This window comes from Ochotona princeps, chromosome 2 (genome assembly GCF_030435755.1).
Source record: "Ochotona princeps isolate mOchPri1 chromosome 2, mOchPri1.hap1, whole genome shotgun sequence".
In the NCBI taxonomy this organism is placed as follows: Eukaryota; Metazoa; Chordata; class Mammalia; order Lagomorpha; family Ochotonidae; genus Ochotona; species Ochotona princeps.
Window position 1 is genome coordinate 54,807,962 of NC_080833.1, and position 16,369 is coordinate 54,824,330.

The 16,369-nt window shown below is 38.6% G+C and overlaps 1 protein-coding gene across 4 annotated transcripts in view; it reads left to right on the forward strand.

Annotated features, from left to right (window-relative positions):
- The first annotated feature begins 231 nt into the window (after window positions 1-231).
- LOC101536684 (cAMP-specific 3',5'-cyclic phosphodiesterase 4B) overlaps window positions 232-16,369 on the forward strand; it is a 40,223-nt gene continuing 24,085 nt past the window's right edge. The window contains exons 1-2 of one of the 4 annotated variants that reach the window (XM_058657729.1): window positions 232-412; window positions 933-1,045. In XM_058657729.1, the coding sequence (XP_058513712.1) occupies window positions 956-1,045 (90 nt within the window). In that variant the 5' untranslated portion in view covers window positions 232-412; window positions 933-955. Of the gene's footprint in view, window positions 413-441; window positions 1,046-16,369 lie in introns of those variants that run through there. The other 3 variants (XM_058657715.1, XM_058657724.1, XM_012928028.3) reach the window with 3 other exon arrangements.

Below are 16,369 nucleotides of genomic sequence, written 5' to 3' on the forward strand. Positions count from 1 at the left end.
AGAAAGTGTAGATTCCAAGTGATCAATCAGAGTCCCCAGCTTTAATCAAAATGAAAATCTGCACCGTTCACTAGTCTAGCTCCACCTGAAAGTCCGGGTCAGAATTTCCCTGTGATCCTGGCACCCGCAGAAGGGAAGTTTTAGCTTTGTTTAGTATAACAAGAGCTGCAGGACTCCCAAGCCAATAAACGTGTTCACGTCAAACTCCAGACAGTTTTTCTTAGCCTGAACTCTTATCAAGGGAGACCTCATTTTGCCTCTAATTAGAGAGATTCAAGAGAAAGAAATCGCCTGTGTCTCCTACTGGTGCGGGTCAGCATTTGCCGAATTAAAGTGATTCCGACCTAATGCAGCGCCGCCCCCTCCCCCCTTTTCCACCGTCCCGGAGTGAAAGACTGCTTTGCTTTTGAACGTAAGGGTCAATCTTCCTCCCCACCAAAATTTCGGCTGTTTCGTTTAGAAGAAAAGCTAGACGAGGAGAAGCTTTCCTCATTTCTCCACTAGACTGCAAACACTCAGAAATGACATCAGGCAACCCGAAGAACCCTGGATGACTAAGGTCCTCAGAGTGTGAGAAAACTCTCCCTGCTTCTCTGCCTTTGGTTTTCGGACACATTTATGCAGATGAGCTTGCCAGAGCCGGCTCCCCCGCCTTCTTCCTCAGAGGAAGTTTCTTGGTAGATCACTGTCACCTCATCCAGGCGGGCGGGGGCGCGGGGGGCGTGAAAACTTGGCCGCCGCGGGCGCCCTCAGCGCCACGGTGATTTGTTCTCCTGGTGGAAAGAGCTGGAAGGAAGGAGTCGGCGCGCAAATAATGAAGGAGCACGGGGGCACCTTCAGTAGCGCCAGCATCAGCGGTGGCAGCCGGGACACTGCTATGGACAGCCTGCAGCCGCTGCAGCCTAACTACATGTCTGTGTGCTTGTTTGCAGAAGAATCGTATCAAAAATTAGCAATGGAAACGCTGGAGGAATTAGACTGGTGCCTCGACCAGCTCGAGACCATCCAGACCTACCGCTCAGTCAGCGAGATGGCTTCTAACAAGGTAAGAGGCGACCCTGTCACGCAGCGCAGTGTGAGCCCTGCAAGGGGCTCTGGTTGCACCGTCCCCTACCCAACCACCAACTCTCAGAAACTGTCGGCTGGTGTTGTGGTACTACTGCTGAAGTTTGAAGTCCTCAGTTAGCTGTCCTTGGCTGTGGATGCAGTTCAGAATCTACCCAAGACTACAAGGTTCTGTAAAGCCTATTGTCAAACAAATGGAAATCTTTGTTGTGGTGGTTGTTGCTGTTGTTGGTTGTCTTTTCCAATTATCAGCAATCTAAAAAGTGTATGTATGCCACATGTTGCCCTGCCATCAAGTGTTGCTTGTTATAAGGAGGAAAATTCTCTACCCTACTTCTGTCAATGAGAAAATGATTTGCCCTCAAGTTTGAAAAACTTCCGCTGAGAAGCACATAGTAGGATCTGCTAACATTTCATGATGCTGCCACCAACCTAAGTGAATAGAAAGAATTGATCTCTGAAATAGAAAGTAGCTCTTTAAAAGTTTGCTGGCTTTCAAAGTGGAATCATTTGAAACTAAATCCCACTCATACTGCAAGGGGAAAAAAGGTTTTGTTTACAATCTCTAGACAAAACTTAGTGTTGAAGAGCTTTAATTATCTATCATTATATCATTTGTTTAATTAACACCTGGACTGAGAGTGCTAATTTACTTAATTTATGTAGTAAGAGTTGTTTGTTGTTTCTCTGTATTTGAACTTGAGGATCTTAACTATGCAAACACAGTAAAGGGGATCAAGTTATACATATGCATTTGTACAAGTTATACCTATGTATTTGCACAGATACGTGTGTATACACGTGCATACATCCTGGGACACAAAGCTTTAGTGTCTCCCCAAGGCACTTATGGAGAGTCCTCACTCCCTCTAGCTGGAGGAGCAGTGTCTGTTTTGGGTCCTCGGGCTGGGAAGAGGCTGGGCTCCAGCACCCGCCTGAGGAGCTCTGTCTTGGGCTCCAGCCCTCTGTAGTCCTGAGGTGTGCTTCCGAGTGGGAATCCCTCCTTCCTCTCCCAAGGCCTTAGAAGTCTCACCTTTGGATGGAGGCCTGCTGGCTCCAGCTCAGAGGAGCACCTTTAGGAGAGCATGAAGGAAGGGAGGGGGAAGTTTATTTACTCCACAACTCTGTTTATTGGTTTAAAAGGACAAAAATAAGTCCCCTTCTCAGATTTTTAAGTCGAGAGTTCAAAAGTTGGGGAAGGGAGATAGGCAGGACACATAGGAAGTTTAACTGTGTGAAGACTGCTTCTGAAGTTCTTCATTGAAGGCTTTAACTCAGGGACTTTCCAGGGTGCTGTGGCTCTCAGCGGGCTACTTTCCCATGAGGAGGGCTTAACTATGTAACTTTCTCAGAGCTTGTGGAGACTTCATTGAGGACTTTCACTCACTTTGGTGCATTAACAGATACTCTGGTGTCTGTATTTTGTGATAATTGATTGTTTTATAAGATATAGATCCATTACTTAGTGGTAACTTTCAGTAGGTTTCACCATGGAGAAACTTGTGGCGGTGCAAAGGTAAGACAGGCAAGTAACTGCAAAAGGTAAAGAATACTTCCTAAGAAACTCCAAATTGTCCTTATTTTTCATTTTTAGTTTTGATGTGTATGCTATAGCATTGTAACCAGATTTGTGTCTAGAGTACTGGCATTGAACACTATCTCTCTTGCAAATTTACCCAAAATAATTTCATCTTCATTATTAGTATTGTGAGACACTGAGACCAGAGACCATGTAGCTCCTGGTGAGAATTCCAGTCCCTCAAGGCTTCTGTCCCTCCTTTATGGCATCCTGTGCAGGAAGCAATGAAAGTTAAATAGAGTTAACCCTAAAGAAAGGGCCAAATCTCAATGCTCAGTTAGCTTAAGTAAAAAGCATGTCACTTCAAACTGTTTTCACTGGAAAGTCCGTAAGACAAAGCAGGGGAAGAATTATGCCCAAGTAAGAGTTGAGGTTAGTTTCAATCTTTTTTTTTTTCAAAGACCTGATTGCTTAAATACTTTTTTTTTGTAAAGTCTAAAGTATTTTGATAATTGTCTTGAATGAAGCATGAGCAAACTGACTCACATATAATGTGATAAGAATTCTTTGATGACCACTAAGAAGACATATCTATATCTATTCTGATATTGCTATAGATTCTGGGGAGAAATAAATGATCTGTTTCACATAAAATTTTGTTGTTGAAATAATTTGAAGTTTGTATCCAAGTTGCTGTTTACAAATATTATCAACAACATCATTGCTATATTATGTGTCCTTATTTGGTCATATTTTGCTTATTCTTATTAAGTAAAGGGACTGTGGCAGAACTCTAATTTGCAGAAGTAGAAGTGAGTATGAAGACATTTTTTATACTTTTTGGGTTTTTTTTTAAAGATTTATTTTATGTAGTTGAAAGAGTGACAGAGAGACAGATACCTCCCACCTAGTGGTTAACTTCCCAATACCTGTCACTGCCATGTCTGGGCCAGGCCAAAGCATATTTGCAAAATCAGGCCAAGTCTTCCTTGTGTGTGGCAAAAACCCAACTACTTAAGCCATCACCTAATTTCTTTCATGGCGTGTTTCACAGGAAACTGAAATCAGGAGCCATGTCAAGTGGCTCCAGTGGTAGGTATTCCAGTGGTCGAGGCTTGAGACCTAAGCAGCATCTGAACCACTGTGCCTGCCATCTGCCTCTAGAAAGTGTGCTTTCGAATTGGACTGACTAATCGTTTGTTCTATACAGCTGTTCCAAAGCTCAATATTCACAACAACAATACGAGGATACAGACGATGCCTTTTGGGGCTGTGTTATGCCACAGCAGGTTAAACCTCAGTCTACTATACTGGCTTCAAGTGCTACTTCAAGGCCTGGCTGCTCCACTTCAGAGTCAGCACCCTGCTAATATGCCTAGGAAAGCAGCAAAATAGCCTGAGTGTGTGGGCCTCTGTTAACCCATGTGGGAGATCTGGATGGAATCTCAGGCTCCCAACATCAGCCTGGCACAGTCCCAGACATTGTGGCCCTTTGGAAAGCAAATCAGAGGATGGAAAATTTCTCTTTTGTCTCTGTAACTCTGTCACCTAAATAAATAAGTAAATAATATTTTAGAAAAATATACCTTGCTCTCTCAGTTGCTGTGCAGATCATTTGAGATAGTATGTCTAAAGCATTTAGCAAGGCCCTTGGAATGAAGTAGTAATTTAGTAAATGGCAACTTATTCACAGTATCCACTACATTTATACAAAGAATCTGTATCCTTAGCTCTTTCAGTTAAATAACCTCTGAGTAATCACTTAAAAGTGATAACAGGAAAGCCAGTGTGACCCATAGGCTGGTACATAAGGGTACTTTAAGATTTGATGGATAATAAAACTAAAGATAGCTTTTTGGTACAAAAACATTTTAAACTCTATATATACAAGGGGTCTTCAGAAGATTGGTTAAAAATGCATATTGTGAAAAAAAAAAGCTGTATGGACTTAAAAAATATTTTGCACCAAAATAAATTTATCTTTTAACACCATTCTTCATTAGTCTTTTGAAGTATCCTTTTATTTGAGAATGACAGAATGCTAGTCCACATACCAAAGGGTCACACCAATATGTTTGATGGAGGAAAAGCAGAAAAGCAGTTTTTCATATTTATTTCACCAGGGGAAGGCTGTCCTTTTTTGTTTTGCTCTTTTAATTGCTTTATTTTTGTTAACTAACATTTTGAAGACAACTGAGCAATTCAAAGATTGTAGCTGACTTTGATAAGTATGCTATGGAGTCCAGGCAACCACCTAGAACTATTTCTGTGACTTAAAAAACAGTCTTCTCCTTGGCCAGCAGCTCTTCCATCCCTTAACAGCAGCTACAGGCCAAACAAAATTTCAAAATGTCAGAGACAGTGGTAGCCATGAGGGTCAGTAGTGCAGATTGTCCTCAACTCCCCACCCTCCTTGAAGGTACAAGAAGGAGGAGAAGGCTCAGCAGGCGCTGTATAAGGCAACGGTCTTATGTTTTTCAAGAGGGGAAGGATATCTGGTGAACCTTCTGCCAACAGTTCAAGTTCACTTAGCTGCACTAGAGCTGTTTTGCTTAAAGACAGATTGTCATGGACTTGCTCATTAACTTGTGTGTTTTAGCTTTCATCACCTCCTGAATTAAAAGAATAGTCTTACGCTTCAGCGAAACACATCAAGAGCATGAGTTCCTCTGTGGCAAAACAGTCATATGTTTTGAAAACAGGATGCTTTGTCTCTGCTTTATAAAAAGAGGAACGGAAAGAGAAACAGTATAGAAAGGAAGAAAGCAAATAAGCTCAGCAGGATCCCCAGCCCAACAACGGCATAAACACTGACCTGTCTTCCTGACCCTCACTGTGGCTCAGTTCCTGACCTTGTGTCACCAAAGCCATCGACGTCATTGGAGGAGGATAGGAGGAATGGCACAGCTGCTGTGAGGGTGACTAGAATTTCCTGTCTCCTTCCTGACAGACGCAGTCAGAAGAGTACAGAGTTGCAACAACAGTGGCTGAGGAAGGACCAGCCCAGAACAATCCCAGGGAGACCTAACTGGGACTGGCAGGGTGAGAGGAGGGTTTCCTCTGGTTTACTGAAAAACACCACCTCTCACCTTGACTCCAACTGGAGGTTTCAGGTGAAAAATGTCAAACAGGTCATTTGCAACCGACATGTTGAAAGGTTTTACAAAAGAATGTACTGAGCCATTCAATAAGGAGCTGTATTCAAGCAACTTGTTCTGTCCTAACCTTCCTTCCAAATGCCTTCCACTGAGGTGCTCAGCATGTGCTAGCTTTTCCATGTTCATGTGCAGTGCAAAGGTTGGGGCTCTGTTAGTGAAAATGAATGATCTACTGTTGAAAAGAGCAGTCCTGCCTATCAGAACTTTGTTTGAAATGAAGTACCAATACTTAGATCTTCAGTTAATGTTTGCTAAGGAAACTTAGGTGATAAGAAAGGGAGACACGGGGTCAGCTCTAGATAACATCACAGAAGTGAGTCCTCCTGGGTAACTTATGCTATGATAACGAAAGCAACTAATTGCCTATACTCATAAGCTAACTCAATAATCACTAACCAGGGGGAGTGTTGAACTCAGCCAAACCGAAAAGAAATAGACTTTACTGACCAAAAGATTCATCCCTCAGAAACGCACTAGCCAGGTAACTAATCCAAGTTTGTCTATGATTAGAGCAGTGCCATCCTCAGTGCAAGGTGGATCTTCTCTTTGATCTTGCTCAAGCTTCCCTCCAACCTAAAAGACAAGGAGTTGGCTAGCCCACGGGAGCAGATGTGTTTTCCCTTGTAGGCTACGGTTTGCATCTACTGGACTCCCACACTGTGATCAAATGCCTTTGAATCCACTTCTCGGGCCTCTTCCCTGCATGTGCTACAGGAATACACATGTTCAAGCCCAAATGCTAACCAAGAGGCTGATATTTGGGTTTGGGGAGAGTTGTGTAGGACAGGACTCACTGGGTCTTGCCCAAGAAGTCCCTGGCAGTCAGGAAAGGGAAGATAGGACTTGACCAAGCAGCTAGGACCGCCTGTACCATCATATCAAGAATTCCTTATCCAGTCTGAGCTCCCAGGTCATTATGAATGAATATCTTTCAAGAGAGGAATGTAGGAGACAATTCATGTCACGTCTTTACATATGACTATTCAAGCTTAAAGTATGCGTCCCCACAAAAGTGGGAAGTACCCTGAGCTGGAAGGCAGAATAGAAGGAAATTAGCTCTGACAGCCGGGTGGGCACTCAGATGTCTTTGCTTCCTCTTTACTAAAACTCAGATTTGTATGGGATAAAGTCCAAAATTAAATAGAAATCATTTTATACAGTATAAAATATAGAGCCACAAAGCTAAGTGGAAATAGCCCAGGAATAAGCCACTTCGACATTCTAGCTCCACCTTTGTTTAGTGGTATTGTCATAGAAAATTAAATCACTTTGAGCCATTACAATTTCTTATCTATAAGACAGAACATTTGAAAAAAAAGACTGTTTCTATGGTCTTATGTAACTCTTGTCCTTATTGATAGAATAATAATCATAAACTACCAAGCTGATCTATATTGTATTCTCTATATGCAGATTGTGCTAAGATCTTTTTCTACAGTCTATGATTAATATTCAGAGTAAACTTTTAAAATAGTGTTGCTATTATTATCTCTGTTTTATAGATGAGCAAAATGAGGTTTAGGGAGTTGAAATAATTTGCCAAAAATAAATAAAATGAGGGAGGCAGAATTTACCCAGGGCCGTCTGACTCATCATCAATGATCCAATGAGACAAACAGGAAAAAGTTTTGACATATTAATTTTTAGGAGAACATTGTAATGGTTGGTGGGATATCTTATTCTTCTAACTGGTTGTCACTACTGAGGTCTATTTCAAAATCCTAGTCTGTGAATAGCATATTCTCAGCCTCTAACCCAGCCATTAATTACTACAAGTTCAGCTTTCCTTACTGCAAAGCATAATCTACCAACATAGGGAAAAGGATTAAAAGCAGTTCTAGGAAATGATGCAAAGCACTTCTAAAAATGCAAATGATTTTATTAATCTATTAATCAATTTTAGGCCAGTTTACTAAATTTCAAGATATGCTTATGTTCTAAAATTTCTCAACATAGCCTAAGATAAGATAGTAAAGTTTTGCTTAATAGACGTTCGTTAGGCTACCCTCAAATTCCCTTTAGAGTTATCACCTAAAATAAAAAAGAATATAGAAATAATTCCTAGTTTTAATTTATTGTCATTGTAATTTCATCTTGTTATTATGTCCTTTCCAATGCACGCAACATGATCACAAAAAGTTGATGCTTCAATAAAAATTTATATAGCAACATTTGCTACAAAAAAAACTGTAGACTGTTTTCCATTGACTTTTTATGAAAACAAAGATGAATGGGAAGATTAAGTTGTTATTCTTTATCTATCATTGTTTCAATTACTCTCAATATGATAAAATCACTGTATTATTGCGTATGATTCAATATTGAAATTCTTTCTGAAACTGATAAGATCAGATTTGAAGTTTATTTAGTGCTTGGTAATAAATGTGATTTACAATCTATTATGCTTAACATAAATATGTATGTACTGGTATTTATAGGACCAGTTCCTTCACCAAATTCTAATACAGTTAGCCTAAACTTTCTGCTAACTCACGTGAAATACCCTGAATGAGCAAATCTCTACTGCGCAATTACAAAGAAGTCAGGGGACATTATCCGTGACCACTGCACCTCTGGTTGATTGACAAGAGAACACTATAGTCTCTTCACATGGGAAAATGTCAGAGAATTGTGTTTAAAACGCTAAGATAAATCCAGATCACTAGTTTTTAAAAAATACATAATTCAAATATATTACTGGAAAAAATGTTCCATTTCTTTTTGTTATACTTCTTGTCTTTAATTTTATTTTCGTCTTTTATAATGTCTCCCAGTTTAAAAGGCTCTCAAGTTCTATGCCATTGTTATTTATCAAAGAAAAGGCAAGGGTGGAGTTTGCTCTTTTAATATCTTTCAGGAGGCTTACTTCTTAGCAAAAATGAGCTCAGACAGTGGAGTTAGCTGAGCTATCAGGAAGCCAGGACTTACTAAACCAGAAGATGCCAGGACAAACTTATGCCATAGTCAATAGGTTTCACACTCTGCAAGGCACCGTGCCAAGTGTCTATGTGGGTCCCTGCACATCCCTGCACTTGAGTGTTTTCTCACGAACCTGCCAGCCTGTCTCTATCTTGCCCACTTGTACGTGATGTTTCCCTCAACTGGTGCCAAACTGTTTAGTCTCTTGGATATTTTACTGCAACTTCCTTTGTTTGATTTACTTTAAAGTAGCCAAGTGCTTCCACAAAGAAAGGACTGTTAAGTTCTTTAGAAATGAAGAAGACAGTAAATCCCCTGTTCTTTTGTTTTGTTTTGGGGAAGTTCTTGGTAATCTTTCTGTTCTAAGGAGTGGATTTTAAAGCTATAAATCAGGCCATGCTGCTCATCAGTCATAACATTTTTCCTGCTGCTAATGACTTACAATTTGAAACTATACTGCTTTTGAAACCCAAAGCCCTAATGAATTGAAGTTTAGCAAATTTACTAAACTAAACATTCTACTTCATGATTCAATTACTTTAACTTTTAATTTTAGTTATCCAAAATATAGCAGTTTTAATCATTAAAAACTTTGTATGGCTACATTCCATTCACTCTGCTAACAAAGGAGGCACCATGTTAAATCACAAGTGATTGTAACAGTGAAATTAGAGTACAGATATCAAGACTAAAACTGATTAAGATTATTTAAAAGTTTTAGATTTGGGACATGTCATATCCGAAAAGGTAAATATTAAGTAATTATTTTGAAAAGAAGGCAGAAAGAAGAGAAATTGTCACTAAAGATAGGGTTTTTTTTTTTAAAGATTGATTTATTTTTATTACAAAGTCAAATATACAAAGAGGAGAGACAGAGAGGAAGATCTTCTGTCCGATGATTCGCTCCCCAAGTGAGCCGCAACGGCTGGTGCTGCGCCGATCCGATGCCAGGAACCTGGAACCTCTTCCAGGTCTCCCACACGGGTACAGGAATCCAAGGCTTTGTGCCGTCCTTGACTGCTTTCCCAGGCCACAAGCAGGGAGCTGGATGGGAAGTGGAGCTGCCAGGGTTAGAACCGGCGCTCATATGGGATCCTGGTGCGTTGAAGGCGAGGACTTTAGCCGCTGGGCCCTAAAGATAGGTTTTCAACTGAACTATATGGTATTGCTAAATCTGATCTAATAGTCCGAAGTGAAATGTTAATTTAACAACTTTGGTGTTTTTTTTTTTTTTTTTTTTTTTTAAGATTTGTTTACTTGCAAAGCAAAGTGACTTGAACAGGGGGAGAAAGGCAGAGAGAGAGAAGAAATAGGAAGAGAGAGGCAGTTTCACTTCCCAAAGGGGTCTAATAGCCAGGTGTAGGCCAAGCCAAAGCCTGGAACCAAGACTCCATCTTGATCTCCCACATGAGTGGCAGGCACACAAGTACCAGATCACCTTCCCGTGCCTTCCCAGGAGCATTAGCAGGAAGTTGTTTTAGAAGTGGACTAGCCAGGACTCAGATATGGGATGTATCTGTGCCAAATGATCACCCCCTTCTTTTCTAGGTTCTAGGTTCTTACACAAACATCCCAGTGGAGTGGGTTTCAAAAATGTTGATAATGCCCCACTAAGAAGTGATGTCAGTATTATGAATATATCATAAACATTTAGATAAAACAAATCTCATTCATTGTATATAGAGACACATATTCATAGATTTAAGTAGCTTGTGTTTTTTAGTATTTGTTTCTTATCTGAATATCCTTCAGCCCAGCCACATATTAAACAGATACTGAAAGATATTCTATCATAAAATATGGATAATAAATGAACTAGTAATCTGATTATTTAAGTGAGGAGATATAGGAGGAAATAAAAGGAAAATGACTTGGAAAAATTGATCAACTTGGTAGTAATGTTTATTAAGAAAATTTTTCCATGCCTAAAAAAATCCTTAACAGTCTTACTTTAGCTCTTTTGGTATCATCTCATTTTGAATAATAATTTATATTAAGAAGCAGTATGATTAAGAGAGAATTTTCTTCCATATAATGAAAAAAATAATAAGTTCTAATTTTTAGTGGGTAAGATTAATATTATTGTGATAATACATAGAAAGATTGAGGTAGCAAATTGATTTGAGAGGATATTAACTTTGTGAAAAACCCTTTTAAAGAAAGGATAATTATCTGCCTGGAAGAAAAAAAAATGAGTACATGTGAGAAAAATCGACTAAAATCGTAGTACCTTCTGTTGACCCAAATCAGTAGATTTCCCATATCCTCTCTATCTTTGATGTCAGAAAATATATTGAAACCATGACTTAAAGGTACCAGTAAGAAGAGTTCTGTTATCACTAAACAAGGAAGAAATACAAGCCTTCCCTACTTTCTTGCAATTTCATTGGGTAGAAAATGACCCTTTGGCTAAAACACATTCTCAAACCCTGAAGTATGTACATTCTCCTTGCGTGCTGAACTTCTTGACTTCCTTTTCTGAAATCATGGCTAACCTACTCTAGTTCCATCAGCTTTTCGTAAGCCATCCCCTTACCTATTTTATGGATGAATACCATAGCTGTAGCTTTCAGTATCTCAGGTTTTACTCATGACTCTTGCTGTTTACAAACTCTCAAGGTTTGAAATCATGTTTTGAGTGTTCAAGACTCCACTTTGCTTATGGTTTTAGAGCTAAAAAGTACCAAGGAGTCACAGCTTTGTTGCAGTTGAATTGTAAGGAGGGAAGTGAAAAGCCAATAAAAGCATTGTCTGTTAGTGGTAGCTGATTTTTGGGTTATTTTGTAAAAGCTGTAATTCCACTTAACTTGACTTGGTCATTTGAGAAATTCATTGACCTTTTAATTTAAAATAGAGTATCCAGCTTTAAATAAGGCCTAGAATATGGACAAAGTCTCATTGATGGCATAAAATGATAGTGAAGATGGAAATTTTTTAGCACTTAAAAATAAAAGCTACAAAACATTCTTAAGAGTATCCAATAATAATGTGCATTTCAACTGTGTGCTTTTCTTGGTCTGTACGGTTACCCGGGAACCTCTTGATTGGTCACTAAAGAAATACATTCCGATTTCTTACCATAGATGGCCAAAAGGGTCAGTTGAATCAGCCAGATACTACCGTTTATTTAGCTGGAAGGGCGTGGTGCCCTCCCTGCCTGTAGCCACTCTCTGTCCATTGTGATTGTTCCTCTTGGCTCAATTCTTGAATTGAGTCAGATGATTTAGATATGTATGTGTTTACTGATGCAACAGATATGTTTTCCTTGGCCAGGGCAGTCCATTATTCGTGTTCTTGATAGGGTAAGTGGCCACTGAGTCTTTCCCTGCTTCACTGTAACACTCAGGATTTGGTTTCACAAAGCTTATTCCCCCTTTCTTATTCATTGTTGGAGCTTCCCTAAGAATATTCCATTGAGACTCACTGGAAATATTTTTTAAAACATTTAAGAATGGGTTCCATTTAACTTGATAGAACTTGTTTTCTACTTATGAAAATTACTTTAAAATAATCTGACACTAACTTTTTTGTGTGATTTTAGATATTGAAATCAATTGTTGCCTGACTCTGTATTTCACATGTCTAGCATAGTGAACCTTGTATTGCTTTTCAAGAAAAACTCTTCATGGTCCTTAAACAGTCCTTAAATTAGAGAATATTACCAAAAATGCAGAAGCAAAATATGAATCCTTGGGCCAGAATTGATTCTTTGTGTGTGTGTGTGTGTGTGTGTGTGTGTGTATTTTGTTTTGTTTTGATTTGTTTTTGGTAAATGTAATAATGGAAGAGCAATTATTAGGAAAATTTTTTTCTTTTATGATCATGTGACCTGATCCAGAAGTTCGTTTCTCAGATAACTCTGCATCTACCCGAGATTTAGGGATGGGACCTTGGGGAGATTTTGAAACCTAATTCTTCATTCACAGCTTATCGCTGTCAGTGCTACCTGTGATGTCAGAGCAGACCTTGTCAAGTAAAACGATACTCTCTTTAAATATGTACCTGTGTATTATTTTTGTGTTGCCAGACCCAAACTGGCATGCTAATGAAACACAACTGAAAAGCCCTTTCTTAAATACACTGTGCTTTTGCCTTAGTTCTGTAATACTCACCCAGAGGAAACTTGCAAATTCCACATTTTCAGATGTGGAAATGAGAATAAAGAAAAAAGTATCTCATTCAAGCTTTTCAAGTAGTAAATATAGAGTGTTTTTTTCTCTTTACTCCAAAGTTGAATGACTTAAATTTTTTTAAAAGGAAATCTGCAAGGCAGATGATAATATTCTTCTGTAATTTCTTAGCAAAGCATATACTCAGAATTTTGAAGCTAGAAATTAGTCAAAGCTCCTTTGTTTGTTTGTTTTTGCTTGTCAGTTTAGATGTTATCTCTTGGAAGAGATCATAGCTGATTTCCTTACCTGAGCAGCTTGTTGTTCTTAACTTTTGCTGCTGCAACTTATGGTTTATGGTTTTTTTTTTTTGGTAAAGCTTTGTTTTGACTCATCTCCTACACCACAGCGTGACGCCACTGTTACCCTGTTCACAACTGGGGACAGCACATAGCTGTTCTGGGCTCCTTGTAGGCATTCAGAAAAATTTTTAGATCAATTACATAATGTTCAGAAACTTGATCGAATTTATTCAAAACCAAATAAACTGTTAATGGCAAATAAAGTAGCATCCATAAATCTCCAGTTCCCTCTTTGCCCCCCAGTTCAGTTTTTCTACATGGAGTTGCCCACTGAAACCTGTTTCCTGTTTTGTCAATGTTAAGTTGGCTCACAGTGAATGAGGTATTGCATTACCCCAACCAGGTAGTGAAAGCAGCTGCTCCTACAGTCAAAGTCCAGATGTCTAAGCACACAGTTGTTACAGACGACAGTGGTTTTCTTTCTAGCAGACATATCAAGCACATTTTTAGTTGTGTGTGTGTATTTGGAGTCAGTTGGTTGATTGATTGGATTTGATGTTATTTGACGTACCTTTCTCTCCAACAGTTTGCATCCAGTAAACAAGCTGAGCCTTCAAAACCTGGCAGTGGAGGCTGCCCTTACCTAAGGGAGCACATATGTGCCTGTCACTCAGCCACTCCCCATATCTGTTGTGCCGGGAAAACAACAGCCTAATTATTTCACCATTGTTTGGTTATGTTTTCTATCCTAGCACGCTCTGACACTCCCTTTAGCCTAGTCACATATTCTGTTGATTCATATGTTAATTCATTATCTGCACTATGCAAATCTAAGCAAAATGCATAATGGTACACTAATACTTGTGTCCTACTTACATAATCACTCATAGATTTTGTTCAATACATGAGGAGTCCTCAATTTCTTAGTTTGAGGAAACTGGCCAAGTACAGAAAAATGAGTAGTGTTACCAAGAGCTTGATGCCTCCGAATATGTTTTTTAAATGGTATGACTTTAACAGGAGGCCACTTACAGCTATGATTTTTATTTGACAGGCTTAATCTATGTTTCTGGCAAGTCTGGTTTGCACTTCTGAGACTGGGTAAATAACATGAATGTCAGCCAGCAAGTCTGAAGTTTCGTGAGTAATGTATATGACATAACAGTGTATCACACCTGCAGCCATGTATTGTAGGATTAAGTAGGCAATTATATAAGTTGTTATAAACAATGAGATAAAACAGTTTAGGTGCCAAAAAAAATCAACTGAAACTTCCACCCAAAAACCAATCTAAAGCGAGGAAGGTACTATTCATTCAAATCAAACTCTTAAAATTCAAAGATTAATCTCACTTCAATTACAAATTCTATGGAATAAAGAAAATCAATTAGATGTCCCACAACTTGACAACCGCTTCCCATGTATTGCTTCTAAACTTCCCATGTTAAATATGGAATAACTTAATTTGTTAGAACTCAATGCCCGGCTCACATTCTCAGACTTGTACAATACGGAATTTCATTTCCAGGCTCAGTTGAATACTCACTTATTCCCTTGCCATGCTGTCATAATGTTGGATTTGCTGCTACAGTCTCCTTTGTGCTATTAGAGTCCACTGCTATGGGCTTAGCAGCAAATGCTCAAACTGCTTCTGTAAGCTTCTCATGAATGCAGAAAACCTACATGTACTGGGATTCACTGCTATTCAAAACCTTCCTCAATCACTTCTAAATTTTATGACCTATTAGTTAATCTGAACTCATAAGAGAAAGAAACAAAATATGAAAGGATTATAATACTTTTGTGTTTGGATGAAATTACTGTCCTTTCACTTCAAAAACATGTTTACACTTCCAACCTGTAGCCAATTCTTTTCAGAGTGCAGTCATATATTCTAGCATAGGATAAACAAAATACCCAATAGATAACATATATGCTTTCAGGAAACAAAAAAAATGTGCCAAGGGAGCTCAGAAGTTTTCATTATTAGTCGACGATCTCACAGTTGAAGCTGAAAACTGCCACACTAGTGAGCTCTCCAGGCCCGAGACACTCCTAATTTAGAAGCATGATACTGCAGACTGGTTTTGAAGCACCCATTGTCTTTTATCCCAGAGTGACAGTCACTACCTGAAATCAATGTAATTAACTTGTTACACAGTAGATGCCACATGGTATTTTTCAGGGATGGAGTGGAAATGTCAAAAGTAAGCTATGTCTGATTTTTGTACTTGCAAAATAATTGGAATTTTCATAAGGCAGGGTTCCTAAAACATCAAGAGATGTAGACTAGAAATGGAAAGCTGTTCTTACATAGATTCATGTCTAATACTTACTGAGTTATTATAGAAAGCAAGCAAAGTTTCTTAGTTTTTGTAATTGTTTTCAAGTGAGATGCAGGGGTCCTGAAGCACAGTAGTCAGAAGGGGGCAGCTCATGTTCTCACCCATGGAAAGGATTCTCATTGGTTACACAACTGCCTCTGTCCAGGCTTCAGGCTGTGAAATGTTTCAATAGAAACCTTTGTCATCCACTTTGGAATCGTATTACTATCCCATGGCCTTAGAACTGGCTCTAGAAGCTTGGGTTTAATACTTACTGCAGAAACAGGTGTAGCTGACTTAAAAGGAAAACTAGAAGAGTAACTAAATAATGTAATTTTTTTCAGTTGTTATGATTTTTATCATCTGTTGAAATACCAAGCCAGTACCCCAAATCTGCCAAAGTACCACTTCTCTTGGTCTCTATCAATAGATTAAAATGGAGAGATCAAGTATATGAAATGAAATTACAGTGTTCCAAAACAGGAAAAAGGACAGATCTTGTGTTTCTCACCAGAAGAGCCCTTTTTTTCAGAATAGTAACTTTGAAAATTGTAAACTTTTTAAAAAGAGAAGTGCTTCTGAGCCTGATATAGTGTCAAAATTGTATGACATTAAAATTCAGTGTCTTCATGGAATAGTTAGACAGGAAATGTCTGAAACATACCTAAACTAAAAAAATAATTGATTGTATGAAATTCAAATTTAATCGGTGTTCTTAGATTTTATTTGCTACACCTGGCAACTCTATGTATGTGGAAGAATAGATGTATGTAATTTGTAAACACTATACAAATATATTAAAAGGCAAAGCAGAAATATGAGTCTTCAAATATATGTCTACTTAACCATGTCACAACAGCCACTTGCAGAGTTAAGGGAATGAGAAATTTCTATAAACATTCTTAAGGGAATTAGTTTGGGTCTAGGAGAGGTTTTTTGTTTGGTTGGTTTTCTTTTTTTTTTTTTTAGTGTT